The sequence below is a fragment of the Oncorhynchus nerka genome, linkage group LG23 (assembly GCF_034236695.1).
Source record: "Oncorhynchus nerka isolate Pitt River linkage group LG23, Oner_Uvic_2.0, whole genome shotgun sequence".
Taxonomy (NCBI): domain Eukaryota; kingdom Metazoa; phylum Chordata; class Actinopteri; order Salmoniformes; family Salmonidae; genus Oncorhynchus; species Oncorhynchus nerka.
This window is the reverse complement of record NC_088418.1, coordinates 45,160,165-45,176,095: the sequence shown is the minus strand read 5'-3', so window position 1 is coordinate 45,176,095 and position 15,931 is coordinate 45,160,165. Positions and strand designations below refer to the sequence as shown.

The 15,931-nt window shown below is 44.6% G+C and overlaps 1 protein-coding gene across 1 annotated transcript in view; it reads right to left on the bottom strand.

Moving 5' to 3' along the window:
* Positions 1 to 15,931, bottom strand: part of LOC115106914 (synapsin-3-like) — a 132,196-nt gene that overhangs the window by 75,804 nt on the left and 40,461 nt on the right. The window contains exons 5-7 of the mRNA XM_065008400.1: positions 14,996 to 15,102; positions 10,062 to 10,141; positions 9,224 to 9,315 (exon numbers count right to left, since the gene is read on the bottom strand). Coding sequence (XP_064864472.1) covers positions 9,224 to 9,315; positions 10,062 to 10,141; positions 14,996 to 15,102 — 279 coding nt within the window. The remainder of the gene's footprint in view (positions 1 to 9,223; positions 9,316 to 10,061; positions 10,142 to 14,995; positions 15,103 to 15,931) is intronic.

Sequence of the window (15,931 nt, the reverse complement as noted above, 5' to 3'; positions counted from 1 at the left end):
ATCGACATTTTCCCACCATTGACTCACCACCCACATGAAAAACTACTATACTATCTTATAAATACTGAAATATTCACTCTAGTGTTTTGCGGACTAAACTGTAGTCTTCGCAGTAGTATACTGGTGTATACTGTAGTATTTCCAGTTAACTATAGTATACAGTGCATTTGGAAAGTATTCAGACCCCTTGATCCACATTTTGATACGTTACAGCTTTATTCTAAAATGGATTAAATTGGTTTGTTTTTCGTCATCAATCGACACACAATACCCCATAACGACAAATCAGACAGGTTTTTAGAAATGTTTGCAAATGTATCAAAATGTACTCTTAAATTTTACATAAGTATTCAGACCCTTTATTCAGTACTTTTGGCAGTGATTACAGCCTCGAGTCTTCTTGGGTACAAGCTTGGCACTCCTCTATTTGGGGAGTTCCTCCCATTCTTCTCTGCAGACCCTCTCAAGCTCTGTCAGGTTGGATGGGGAGCGTCACAGCTATTTTCAGGTCTCTCCAGAGATGTTGGATCGGGTTCAAGTCCGAGCTCTGGCTCGGCCACTCAAGGACATTCAGAGACTTGTCCTGAAGCCACATCTGCTTTGTCTTGGCTGTGTGCTTAAGGTCGTTGTCCTGTTGGAAGGTGAACTTTTGCCCTGAGGTCCTGAGCGCTCGGAGCAGGTTTTCATCAAGGATCTCTCTCTGTACTTTGCTCCATTCCTGTCCCTTGATCCTGACTAGTCTCCCAGTCCCTGCCGCTGAAAAACATCCCCACAGCATAATGGTGCCACCACCATGCTTCACCGTAGGGATGGTGCCAGGTTTCCTTCAGACGTGACGCTTGGCATTCAGGCCAAAGAGTTCAACCTTGGTTTCACCAGAACAGAGAATCTTGTTTCTCATGGTATGAGAGTATTTAGGTGCATTTTGGCAAACTCCAAGCGGGCTGTCATGTGCCTTTTACTGAGTGGCTTCCGTCTGGACTACCATAAATGTCTGAATGGTGGAGTGCTGCAGAGATGGTTGTCCTTATGGAAGGTTCTCCCATCTCCACAGAGGAACTCTGGAGCTCTGTCAGAGTAACCATTGGGTTCTTGGTCACCTCCCTGACCAAGGCCCTTCTCCCCCGATTGCTCAGTTTGGCCAGGCGGCCAGCTCTAGGTAGAGTCTTGAAAGATGCCCAGGGTCCCTGCTCATCTGCGTGAACGTGCCTTCGGCATGCTGCAAGGAGGAATGAGGACTGCAGATGTGCACAGGGCAATAAATTGCCATGTCCGTACTGTGAAACGCCCAAGACAGCGCTATAGGAAGACAGGACGGACAGCTGATCGTCCTCATAGTGGCAGGCCACGTGTAACAACACCTGCACAGAGTCGGTACATCTGAACATCACACCTGCGGGACAGGTACAGATGGAAACAACAACTGCCCAAGTTACACCAGGAACGCACAATCCCTCCATTAATGCTCAGGCTGTCCACAATAGTCTGAGAGTGGCTGGACTGAGGGCTTGTAGGCCTGTTGTAAGGCAGTTCCTCACCAGACAAAAAGTGCTCTTCACTGACGAGTCGCGGTTTTGTCTCACCAGGGGTGATGGTCGGATTCACGTTTATCGTCGATGGAATGAGAGTTACACCGAGGCCTGTACTCTGGAGCAGGATCGATTTGGAGGTGGAGGGTCCGTCATGGTCTGGGGCGGTGTATCACAGCATCATTGGACTGAGCTTGTTGTCATTACAAGCAGTCTCAACGCTGTGCGTTACAGGGAAGACATCCTCCTCCCTCATGTGGTACCCTTCCTGCAGGCTCATCCTGACATGACCCTCCAGCATGACAATGCCAATAGCCATACTGCTCGTACTGTGAGTGATTTCCTGCAAGACAGGAATGTGTGTTCTGCCATGGCCAGCGAAGAGCCCGGATCTCAATCCCATAGAGCACGTCTGGGACCTGTTGGATCGGAGGGTGAGGGCTAGGGCCATTCCTCACAGAAATGTCCGGGACCCCCCCTTTATTCAGGGACAAATTATTCCATTTCTGTTAGTCACATGTCTGTGGAACTTGTTCAGTTTATGTCTCAGTTGTTGAATCTTGCTATGCTCATACACATATTTACACATGTTAAGTTTACTGAAAATAAACGCAGTTGACAGTGAGAGGACGATTCTTTTTTTGGTGAGTTTATATGATCTATACTTGGCATGTAGGTTTCTCTCTTACGGGTGGCACAAATTCGGATGTGGGGGAAGGGGATGGGCAGGGTATATGCAAATTAAACAATGTAGTATTTACTATAGTTAAAACAACTGTAGTGTTTTTGCAGACATTACTGTAGTAATTACTTTAGTATTCTACAACATTATATATTGTACTACACATGATTGAGGGATACTACAGCGTGTAGTAGCGCTGTCCCCGACTACAAAAATCTTTGTCGACCAAAAGTCATCTGTTCTTTGGACCAATGGATTGGTAGTATTTTCAAACATCAAATATACTGTAGACATTCCCTATGATTTTTAAAATAAAAACAACTATATAAATTGAGCTTGTCTGATACTTTAAATCAAATCAAATTGTATTAGTCACATGCACCTAATACAACAGGTGTAGACCATACAGTGATATTCTTACTTACAAGCCCTTAACCAACAACAGAGTTTTAAGAAAATACCCCCCAAAATTCAAATAGTCTAGGTAGAAATATTAGTGTTCAGGAGTCTTATGGCTTGGGGGTAGAAGCTGTTTAGAAGCTTCTTGGACCTAGACTTGGCGCTCCGGAACCGCTTGCCGTGCGGTAGCATAGAGAACAGTCTATGACTAGGGTGGCTGGAGTGTTTGAACATTTTTAGGGCCTTCCTCTGACACCGCCTGGTATAGAGGTCCTGGATGGCAGGAAGCTTGGCCCCAGTGATGTACTGGGCTGTACGCACTACCCTCTGTAGTGCCTTGTGGTCGGAGAACGAGCAGCTGCCATACCAGGCAATGATGCAACTCATCAGGATGCTCTCGATGGTGCAGCTGTAGAACCTTTTGAGGATCTGAGGACCCATGCCAAATCTTTTCAGTCTCCTGAGGGGGAATAGGTTTTTGTACCCTCTACACGACTGTCTTGGTGTGCTTGCACCATGTTAATTTGTTGGTGATGTGGACACCAACAAACTTGAAGCTCTCAACCTGGTCCACTACAGCCCCTTCGATGAGAATGCAGGTGTGCTCGGTCCTCCTTTTGCTGTAGTCCACAATCATCTCCTTTGTCTTGATCATATTGAGGGAGAGGTTGTTGTCCTTGCACCACACAATCAGGTCTCGGACCTCCTCCCTATAGGCTGCCTCGTCGTTGTTGGTGATCAGGCATACCACTGTTGTGTCATCGGCAAACTTGATGGTGTTGGAGTCGTCCCTGGCCGTGCAGTCATGAGTGAACAGGGAGTACAGGAGGGGACTGAGGGGTCCCCGTGTTGAGGATCAGTGTGGTGGATATCTACGCTTACCACCTGGGGGTGGCCCGTCAGGAAGTCCAGGGTCCAGTTGCAGAGGGAGGTGTTTAGTCCCAGCTTTGACCTTTGAGGGCACGATGGTGTTGAACGCTGAGCTGTAGTCAATTAATAGCATTCTCACACAGGTGTTATTTTTGTCCAGATCTGAAAGGGCAGTGTAGGAGTGCAAATTGGGGTGGGTCTAGGGTTTCTGGGATGATGGTGTTGATGTGAGCCATGGCCAGCCTTTCAAAGCACTTCATGGCTACAGACAAGGGTGTGACGGGTCAGTAGTCATTTAGGCAGGTTACCTTAGTGTTCTTGGGCACATGGACTATGGTGGTCTGCTTGAAACATGTTGGTATTACAGATTCAGACAGGGAGAGTTTGAAAATGTCAGTGAAGCCACTTGCCAGTTGATCAGCGCATGCTCGGAGTACACGTCCTGGTAATCAGTCTGGCCCTGCGGTGTTGTGAATGTAGACCTGTTTAAAGGTCTTACTCACATCTCCTGCAGAGAGTGTGAACCCACAGTCGCCCGGAACAGCTGATGGTCTCATGCATGTTTCAGTGTTACTTGCCTAGAAGCGAGCATAGATGTTATTCAGCCCGTCTGGTAAGCTCGTGTCACTGGGCAGCTCTAGGCTCTGCTTCCCTTAGTAGGCTGTAGTAGTTTGAAAGCACTGCCACATCCGACGAGCGTCGGAGCCAATGTAGTAAGTTTCGATCTTAGTCCTGTATTGACGCGTTGTCTGTTTGATGGTTCGTCGGAGGGCATAACGGGATTTCTTATAAGCTTCCCTCTCCTTGAATGCGGCAGCTCTACCCTTTGGCTCAGTGTGGATGTTGCCTGTTATCCATGGCTTATGGTTAGGGTGTGTACGTACTATTTAAGTTCACAGTTTGATGAAATAATCTCAGAGATCTAGATAACCCCCCCCAAAAAAAAGAGCATCCTCCTCTCGCTCTTGCTGGCTTTCTCAGATTCTGCCATTACTCTCTTGAAGGTGCCAGTAATAGGCTACAGAAGGAGTCCGCAACTTTTCTCATGTGGAATGTCAATTTATCTTACCATTTCTATCGATCTGCGTGCCAGTTATGATTCTCATATGCACATTTTCGTGAAAGTTTAATTTCATTTATAATAACATAGCTCAAAATCTAAATTCTATCCAAATCTAAATGAAAATGATACAAACCTAAAAAGTAACTTCTATTGCCATTGCCAACTATGTAAAAATAGCCTACATAAAGCCAACAAATAAAACCATTGCAGCTTGCAGGTAGAAATATCCTGATTAAAAACAAATATCCTATAAAATCACATTGGCTACACATGGCCTGTAAAAAAATATTCTGGGCCCTCAGAGCTTCCTGTGCCAGTGAGCTTGGGACAGACACAACTGTAGGCAATTTGCGCAAGGGACAAGAAGCAGTATTTGACTTGGCTCCTGCACCTAAATAAACAGTACCAGTACCCAAAAAAAGAGTAACGAAACATATTTCTGTCCAAGTCAAGCGCTGATAAGAAGTAAATCAGGCATTTTTTTATTGATGTTTCCACTGGATCAGAACATGACATTTTACCCTTTCACGAGTGGTTATCGAAAGGGACAGTGTTGGAAATATTATTCAAATCAATTAAAATACACACAGACTTTGTTTGCTTGCTGTTTGATGAGAAGTAAACATTACTTTGAGAAGCTCCACAGCTCATTAGTGGTGGTGCGTTAACCCAATCAGAAATACTATCAGATCCTCAAATTGGCACATTTATATGCCTAAGTTTGCGCGCAGGCAAGGTAGCCTATAGGTCAACTTCATGCATGCGAGTCCTTACTCAATATTGACAGGAGCTCTCCAAACAAAAGACAATGACTAAATTGACAAAAATCGTAAATGGAATGAAACAAACCAAAACTTGATTCCAAATGTGTTATTTCATATTTCATAGTTTTGATGTCTTCACAATTATTCTACAATGTAGAAAATACATGATTATGTATGTAGAGTAATAGCGAAGACATCAAAACCAGGAAATAACACCTAGGGAATCATGTAGTAACCAAAATAAGATAACAGCCTTGCACACTCTTGGTAAACTCTCAACCAGCTTCATGAGGTAGTCACCTGTAATGCATTTCAATTAACAGGGGTGCCTTGTTCAAAGTGAACTTGTGGAATTTCTTTCCATCTTAATGCGTTTGAGCCAATCAGTTGTGTTGTGACAAGGTAGGGGTGGTATACAGAAGATAGCCTTATTTGGTAAAAGACCAAGTCCATATTATGGCAAGAACAGCTCAAATAAGCAATCCATCTTTACTTTAAGACATGAAGGTCTGTCAATACGGAAGATTTCAAGAACTTAGAAAGTTTAATCAAGTGCTGTTGCAAAAAACATCAAGCACTATGATAAAACTGGCTCTCATTAGGACCGCCACAGGAACAGAAGAGCCAGAGTTACCTCTGCTGCAGAGTTCTTTAGAGTTAAGTGCGCCTCAGGTGGCCGCCCAAATAAATGCTTCACGGAGTTCAAGTAACAGACACATCTCAACATCAACTGTTCAGAGGAGACTGCGTGAATCAGGCCTTCATGTTCGATTTGCTGCAAAGAAACCACTACTAAAGGACACCAATAAGAAGAAGAGACTTGCTTGGGTCAAGAAACATGAGCAACGGACATTAGACCGGTGGAAATCTGTATTTTGGTATGAGTCCAAATTTGAGATTTTTGGTTCCAATCTCCGTGTCTTTGTGAGACAGAGTAGGTGAACGGATGATCTCTGCTTGTGATGGTGTGGGGATGCTTTGCGGGTGACACTGTCAGTGATTTATTTAGAATTCAAGGCACACTTAACCAGCATGGCCAACACAGCATTCTGCAGCAATACGCCATCCCATCTGGTTTGCGCATTTGTTTTTCAACAGGACAATGACCCAACACACCTCCAGGCTGTGTAAGGGCTATTTGACCAAGAAGGAAAGCCTCCACAATCACCCAACCTCAACACAATTGAGATAATTTGGGATGAGTTGGATCACAGAGTAAAGGAAACGCATCCAACAAGTGCTCAGCATATGTGGGAACTCCTTCAAGACTGTTGGAAAAGCATTCCAGGTGAAGCTGGTAGAGAGAATGCCAAGAGTGTGCGAAGCTGTCATCAAGGCAAAGGGTGGCTACTTTGAAGAATCTAAAACATATTTTGATTGGTTTAACACTTTTTTGGTTACTACATGATTCCATATGTGTCATTTCATAGTTTTGATGTCTTCACTATTATAATACAATGTAGAAAATAGTACAAATAAAGAAAAACCCTTGAATGGGCATGTGTTCAAAAACTTTTGACAGGTAGTGTATATATACAGTTGAAGTCGGAAGTTTACATAGACTTAGGTTGGAGTCATTAAAACTCATTTTTCAACCACACCACACATTTCTTGTTAACAAACTATTGTTTGGCAAGTTAGTTAGGAAATCTACTTTGTGCATGACACAAGTCATTTTTCCAACAACTGTTTACAGACAGATTATTTCACTGTATCACAATTCCAGTGGGTCAGAAGTTTACATAAACTAAGTTGAATGTGCCTTTAAACAGCTTGAAAAATTCCAGAAAATGATGTCATGGCTTTAGAAGCTTCTGAAAGGCTAATTGACATAATTTGAGTCAATTGGAGGTGTACCTGTGGATGTCTTTCAAGGCCTACCTTCAAACTCAGTGCCTCTTTGCTTGACGTAAAACAATAAATAAAAGAAAAGAAAAGAAAAGAAAAAGAAATCACCCAAGACCTCAGAAAAAAAATGTAGACCTACACAAGTCTGATTCGTCCTTGGGAGCAATATCCTGAAGGTACCACGTTCATCTGTACAAACAATAGTATGAAAGTATAAACTCCATGGGACCACGCAACCGTCATACTGTTCAGAACGGAGAAGCGTTCTGTCTCCTAGTGATGAATGTACTTTGGTGAGAAATGTGCAAATCATTCCCAGAACAACAGCAAAGGACCCTGTGAAGATGCTGGAGGAAACAGGTACAAAAGTATCAATATCCACAGTAAAATGAGTCCTATATCGACTTAACCTGAAAGGCCGCTCAGCAAGGAAGAAGCCACTGCTCCAAAACCGCCATAAAAAAGCCAGACTACAGTTTGCAACTGCACATGGGGACAAAGATCGTACTTTTTGGAGAACTGTCCTCTGGTCTGATAAAACAAAAATAGAACTGTTTGGGCATAATGACGTTTGGTGGTAAAAGGGGGAGGCTTGCAAGCCGAAGAACAGCATCCCAACCGTGAAGCACGGTTGTGGCAGCATCATGTTGTGGGGGACAGGTGATGGACAGGTGATTTTTACTAGGATTAAATGTCATGAATCGTGAAAAACTGAGTTTAAATGTATTTAGCTAAGGTGTATGTAAACTTCCGACTTTAACTGTATATATATTTGTTACTGCTCTACCAAAACAATCTCGGCCAACAGCCTAACAACAAAACAATCGACCAGTTGACTAATTGGGGTCAGCCCTAGTGTGTAGAATAGTATTCTACAGAATTCTATAGTAAGTACTGTAGTATTCTATAGTAAGCTGTAGTATTTTTCATGTGGGCATTGCCTCTCTATTGCAGTCAATCCATGGGAATTGATTACATAATACAGGCAAGCAATACAATAACCTCAGTGATGGACAGCCAGGCAGGCATCCACCTCCCAGACAACAAGCTACAACAGAATGGCATGATACATAACACTACAATCTGTCTATTCTAGCCACTGTGTATCCTTGACTTAACTTCAAATTGTTTCAAACTACACACGGCCTCGTGTCCTGAACATTTCCTGTACGACTGCCAGATCCAACCCCGAAGGTTGTTTTTTCAGATTATGTGTATACAAGAAAAATACAATGTTCCTTACAGCGATAAACTATCGTTGCGATGCCAGCATAGAGCTGAGTAGTACATTGACTAGCCTGGTCCCAGATCTGTTTGTTCCAACTCCTATGGTCATTGTTATGCTGATGGCAAGACAGCACAAACAGATCTGGGACCAGGCTAGGGCATTCCCCAGAAGGCTGTGAAACAAGCAGTGGTCTGACGCTCCACAGCAGCATGCACCTCATTAGCTAATCTAATTTGCAAATCAGGGCCTGAAACCCTGCTAAAGAAGAGAGAGGCAGGGGGTGACGTCAACTCCCAAACTACCAGAAAAACTGCTCTACTGCAGCCCACAGCGGAAGAAGTTGGTATGTAAAGAAGTTGTGTGAAGACGGTTCCATTTTGGAACCTTGCTGATGTATGGAACACAGAACAAAATTGAGGAGGGAATTCTGGAACTCTGAGAAGTAGTGTTTGGGCTGGGAGGAAGGATACAGAGGTAATAAGGTTGGGTGCTTTTGATGCTGTACTTCTTTTCAGAGGTATTCACAGAAATGTTTTGCGTGACAGTAATAGCCAATCCTTTTCATATAATTTCCCACTGGCTCCATCTTCTTTTGTGATGTCCTTTTTTTGTGACTGAAAGCAAATGTATATATACACACACACACACACACATATATTACTTGTCTACAATGTAGCTGGTGGCTGTTGAAAGGGAATAACTGGAGCCATTGTCTGGACCCACTGAGGGAGACTGAAGATGCGTGGGCAACTGCGTCAGAGCAGAGCTACTGACGGACATACAGGGGCCGCTCTCTCTTTCTCCATCTCCTTCCATCGCTCTCTCTCTTTGTTACCTTACCTGACCACTTTGGTTCCTCCTCTTATGGCCTGCATATCAATCATACACCCAGTGTTCATGTACGAAGCCAGGTTGATCTCTGAGAACTCTGCCTGTGAAACAAGGAGAAAAACACCACGCTGATTATACACATTATTCACTGGGGGACAGAAGTAGCAAATGACTGTAAAACACAATTTCCATTTGGTGTATATAGGCCTGAATCAACAACATAAAACAGTCCTCTAACTTTTCAACACTAACATAAAAGCCACCTGCCCTTTCCTATGGCTTTCTGTAAAATAATTTAACTATATGAGAGTAAAACATTCCACACGCACACGCACACACACACACACACACACACACACACACACACACACACACACACACACACACTAATGTTGCCACACTTGGATGTGAGTGGGAAACATCAACGTTCAAAATAGTTTGAAGCAGAAAACACCCATCACTCAGAACCTATGATGTCATGTGTAAGTGGTGTGGAAGGCTCTAACACTTAAGCTCCAGTCACCCCTTCTCTAGGGGCATGAGGGGCCATAGAAATAGTTACTATAACGAGAAACACCAAGTCAAGGAGGACACAATGAGAGGTAATACTATTTTTATGTGAGGGGTGGGAGAGAGAGAGAGAGAGAGAGAGAGAGAGAGAGAGAGAGAGACACAGAGACACAGAGATACAGAGATACAGAGACACAGAGAGATACAGAGCCAGAGAGGAGAGACAGATAGACTAATCAAGTTATCCAGAGTCTGTCTGTGGCCTCCCGGAGAGGACAGGACAGCAGAGGCCTTGTGACAGGGAGGGAGGCTTTAGCCCAGGCAGCTACTTAATGACTTGATCAAACTCCCAGGCAGAGCAGAGATCCTCTCTGGAGGGGAAGGGACACTGCAGCTTGGCCTGTCTGGGAGAGAGCTCTGGGAACAGAGGGACTACAATGGGGCATTAGGGGCCAAGTGCCTCCATTGTCTCTTATGTAATTACAAGTTAGAAAAAGATTTGCTCCAGAGATTTAACTCCCATGAATCTGTTTTTTTAGTCTCTCACTGGCTGACTGTGTTCTCAGGACAGTACCTTGCAAGGAGACACGTGCATAGTGTGCCTAAATGTTATAAATTCATAACAGATTCCAAATCTACCTACATCTGCTTCAGCCTAGACACAGATCACATACATGATTAGCTATTAGTACATTTTGCTGCAAGGTAAATACTGTCCAATCAGGCACTTGCACAATGGCTGTGGCCCAGTGGGGGAACTTGTTATTGAGACACACATCCTCTACGTATGGCATGTCTGCTAAAGTGTGGGCTGATAAAACACACCATATTTATGCCTGCGAACCACAGAGACAGACAGGCCAATGAATGATGCTGTCCTAAGCCAGGAATCAGGAAGGAATTAAACACTACATTTAAAATGTATTTTACATATTTTTTCAAATCATAATAAAATAACAGAATCACTGCAGTCATTTCAGTTTGGGGTTTTGTTTGATCATATGCTGGGTTCACGTCGTTGTTTTTGGCCTTGATGACCTTGTTTGGGTGTTGGTACCCTAAAAGATTTAGCTTCACTGAGGGCCAAAAAGCGAATGAACCCTAAAGAAAATACAACATTCCTTCCTTACTTTACTATGAACATGCTTCCAACATGTTAGCTCTGTGGAGATGGGGAGGCCAGTCTCCTCGGGATGGAAGGAGAGGTGAGGGTTAGGGGTCAAATGTCAAGAAGGATCGGTTTCAGTACGTATACTGCAGTGTGGGATGTTACAGAGTTAGAGTAGAGCTCGTCTCAGGCCCTCCAAGTCCTAGCTAGGTGCTCCCGTTAGAAGTTATGAACCAAAAGCCCCAGAGAGAGATCCGTAAGAGCTTGACCTCGGAACAGCAAGAAGTTGACCTCCGACTGCTAGTGGTAACATTTGTCAGACTTAACATCACTTTGACGAATGTAGCGTGACACTAAGGCAGGCATTTTAATGGGTCCTCAATGTGTAGTCCTGCAACTTTTCTACTATGAAAAATTCAATTTGGCGGACCTGGTTGACTCCCAAACACAATTTTACAGAGAGCGTGTTGGTGATGTAATTTGTCATATGAGGAACCTACATGGGCTCGTGGTGGGCCAAATTCAATAATGCACTCTTCCTATAGGCTACATAGTAAAACAATGAGTTACTCATCTAAATAAACAAGCTGCCCTGAGGGCACAAATCATTATGAACTCTCCGTGGTGTAGACTGACGAGGTGAATCAAGACGAAAGCTACGATCACTTATTGATCTCACGTGTTAAATCCACTTCAAATCAGTGTAGATGAAGGAAGACAGGTGAAAGAAGGATTTTGAAAGCCTTGAGACAATTGAGACATGGATTTTGCAAGACAAAAATATTTATGCGCCTTTTAATGGGGTATGGTAGTAGGTGTCACGTGCACCAGTTTGTGTCAAGAACTGCAACGCTGTTGGGTTTTTCACTCTCAACAGTTTCCTGTGTGTATCAAGACTGGTCCACCACCCAAAGGATATGCAGCCAACTTTGGAGTCAACGCTTTCAACACCTTGGGGGGGGGGGTCAATATTAGAAAGGTATTGACGTTTTGTACACTATGTCTATATACAGATTGAGGTGGAGTCACACACACAGGGTGGGATTGTTTAGCTGCTCTATGTCGTTCGAACATGTGCTGTGCAAATAGAAAAACAAAAGCCACCTGTGTAGGCATTGTACTTGGCCGATGAACGTGGATGACAAGAACTCCCAAGAACATGGATGACTTAAAGTTCAGGCAATGTGAGTTCGGCCTCTGAGGTATTGATGGAGAAACATGAGCTTGTCCTCGAACCTGAGAAGCACTCTGAGACCTCACTGATATGTGTCAATCTCGAAAAGGCCATAACTTGAAGAGACCATTACTTTCCTTAACTTCCAGTGTTTGTTGATTTGTGAGGCGCCAGCGTTGCTCTTCAGCTATCTTTCTGGGTCTCTGCAGAGTGGATACTTTGTAGGAAAGGATGCAGGCCAAAGCCTCCATTTACTTGAATAGAAAACAGTGTCTTCTGTACAGTTTATTGCAACCAATATACTCCAGAATCCTATTCAAAATGCTCAATTGTGGCCAGCACAAACAAAAAGTATGGGGGAGTAGGTCTTCCTCATTTGTTTGTTTCCAGAACAATGTGCCAACTTAACAAAACAGTATTTTTTTCTGTAAAAAAATACCCCCTCTTTTTATTTATTGTGTTGCGCTTACAGAGGAGAAGAAGAGAGCAGGGGGCGAGTAAATTCCCTAATCTCATTTACGGGACAGCAAGGCGCCACTCACTCTCAATGCGCCTCAAAGACACAACACACTGGAACTTGGCTCCCTTCCTCTCCTCAGCTCCTCTCCACTGATACCCGCCTCTCAACGAAACATCTGTGTGCTCGACACAATGCTTTACCATCACCAAGAAAGACTCTTAAAAGACGTAACAGACACACACAGAGGTGCTAACTTTCTCACACACACACACACACACACACACACACACACACACACACACACACACACACACACACACACACACACACACACACACACACACACACACACACACACACACACACACACAAATGCACAGAGAATCGCGCACAGAGAATCGCACACATCTACACACACGCCACACAACCCAGTATACAGATCTGCAACTCATCCCCCTGGCAAATTGCAATCCCTCAGCAGGGGCCTACATTGACATTTGCTGTGACCAGATAAAACCAGAAGAGTGGGCTAGTTTCTGGCAACAACCAAAAACGCTCCACAACTCCTGCTATTGGCTGGCTGGCTCGGTGGGGCCCTCTGTCATTGGACAGTTATGGATGAGCCGTTTTTGTGACTGGGGCGAGTGCCCGGGACACAGGGCCCGTTTGACAGTGCCATGGTTACCATCAGGGTAATAGATTCAGATTTGTGTTAGAGCAGCTCTCACCCTGGGAAAGGAAAACAGGACAGGATACATGGGAACTGCCTTCTCTCCCCTTAAACTGCCCCCCAGTACACGATTCTTCTTTCCTCTCTAACCGCCACTGGTGTCACTTAACGCTGGATCTCTGTGCTAGAGTTGCGGTATTTCTAAATGTGCCAGGAGGCTGCAGTACAGGTCTTTGATGCTGGTGTCCGACATACCAAGCAGTCGGGCCAGAGAGCCATCTTTCTAGGACAATTCAATGAGTGCCTAAATGATACTCACACCAAATCTCCACCAACCTGTTAATGTTCGAGGAACAGGATCTGAAGTGCTAACTGTCCTATATGTGTTTGTTTTTAAAACCATACCCTGGCCTCAAGAAGAGTGTTCCATGACTTAACAGATTAAAGTCTCTCTAGTGGCTCTGTAGTGTTCCATCCTTGAAGCTGCCTTGGTCAAATCTGGACTTGAGATAGAGTGCACGTGCATAACTCAAACTTGTGCACGAATTTGTGTCAAATCCAATTTGATTTGTCACATGCGCCAAATACAACAGGAGTAGACCTTACAGTGAAATGCTTACTTAAAAGCCCTTAACTGACTACGCGGTTAAGAAAAATACCGACAAATAAAATGAAATAAAAGTAACAAATAATTAGAGAGCAGCAGGAAAATAACAATAGCGAGGCTATACACAGGGGGTACCGGCACAGAGTCAATGTGCGGGTGCACTGGTTAGTCAAGGTAATTGAGGTAATATGTACATGTAGGTAGAGTTATTAAAGTGACTATGCAGACAATATTAGAGAGTAGCAACAGCGTAAAAGAGGGGGATAGTCTGGGTAGCCATTTGATTAGATGTTCAGGAGTCTTATGGCTTGGGGGTAGAAGCTGTTTAGAAGCCTTTTGGTCCTAGCCTTGGCGCTCCGGTACCGCTTGCCATGCGGTAGCAGAGAGAACGGTCTTCTGAGGAGGAATAATTTTTGTTGTGCCCTCTTCACAACTGTCTTGGTGTGTTTGGACCATGTTAGTTTGTTGGTGATGTGGACGCCAAGGAATTTGAAGCCCTCAACCTGCTCTAGTACAGCCCGTCGATGAGAATGCGCGCGTGCTCAGTCGTCCTTTTCCTGTAGTCCACAATCATCTCCTTTGTCTTGAGGTCATGTCTCTGACCTCCTCACTATAGACTGTCTCGTCGTTGTCGGTGATCAGGCCTACCACTGTTGTGTCATCGGCTTACTTAATGATGGTGTTGGAGTCGTGCCTGGCCGTGCAGTCATGAGTGAACAGCTCCCGAGTGGCGCAGCGGTCTAAGGCACTGCATCTCAGTGCAAGATGCATCACTAGTTGGGGCGGCAGGTAGCCTAGTGGTTAAAGCATTGGGCCAGTAACCGAAAGGTTTCTAGATCAAAAGCCCAAGTTGACAAGGTAAAACATCTGCCGTTCTGCCCCTGAACAAGGCAGTTAACCCACTATTCCTAGACTGTCATTGTAAATAAGAATTTGTTCTTAACCGACTTGCCTAGTTAAATAAAGGTTACATTAGATAAACTACAGGCCATGGTTTGAATCCAGGCTGCATCACATCTGGCAGTAATTGGGAGTCCCATAGGGCGGCGCACAATTGCCCCAGGGTCGTTCAGGTTTGACTGGGGTAGGCCGTCATTGTAAATAAGAATTTGTTCTTAGCCTACTTGCCTAGTTGCCTAGTTAAAAAAGGTTAAAATATATATATTTAGTACAGGATGGGACTGAGCACGCACCCCTGAGGGGCCCCCGTGATGAGGATCAGTATGGTGGTTGTGTTGTTACCTACCCTTACCAACTGGGTGCGGGACGTCCAGGATCCAGTTGCAGAGGAAGGTGTTTAGTCCCAGGGTCCTTAGCTTAGTGATGGGCTTTGAGGGCACGATGGTGTTGAACACTGAGCTGAAGTCAATTAATAGCATTCTCACATAGGTGTTCCTTTTCTCCAGATGTGAAAGGGCAGTGTGGAGTGCAATAGAGATTGCATCATCTCTGAATTTGTTGGGGTGGTATGAAAATTGGAGTGGGTCTGGGGTTTCTGGGATAATGGTGTTGATGTGAGCCATGACCAGCCTTGCAAAGCACTTCATGGCTACAGACGTGAGTGCTACGGGTCGGTAGTCATTTAGGCAGGTTACCTTAGTGTTCTTGGGCACAGGCACTATGGTGGTCTGCTTTAAACATGTTGGTACTACAGACTCAGACAGGGAGAGGTTGAAAATGTCATTGAAGACACTTGCCAGTTGGTCAGCACATGCTCTGAGTACACGTCCTGGTAATCTGTCTGGCCCTGCGGCCTTGTGAATGTTGGTTGACCTGTTGAAAGGTCTTACTCACATCGGCTGTGGCGAGCGTGATCACACAGTCATCCAGAACAGCTGATGGTCTCATGCATGTTTCAGCGTTACTTGCCTCGAAGTGAGCATAGAAGTAATTTAGCTCGTCTGGTAGGCTTGTGTCACGGGGCGGCTCTCGGCTGTGCTTCCCAGCTCTACCCTTTAGCTCAGTGCGGATGCTCCCTGTAATCCATGGCTTCTGGTTGGGGTATGTAGGTACAGTCACTGTGGGGACGAAGTCATCAATGCATTTATTGATGAAGCCAGTGACTGATGTGGTGTACTCCTCAATGCCATTGGAAGAATCCCAGAACATTTTCCAGTCTGTGCTAACCAGCAGAAATCAGAAGGATAGAATTATGGTCAGATTTGCCAAATGGAGGGCGAGGGAGAGC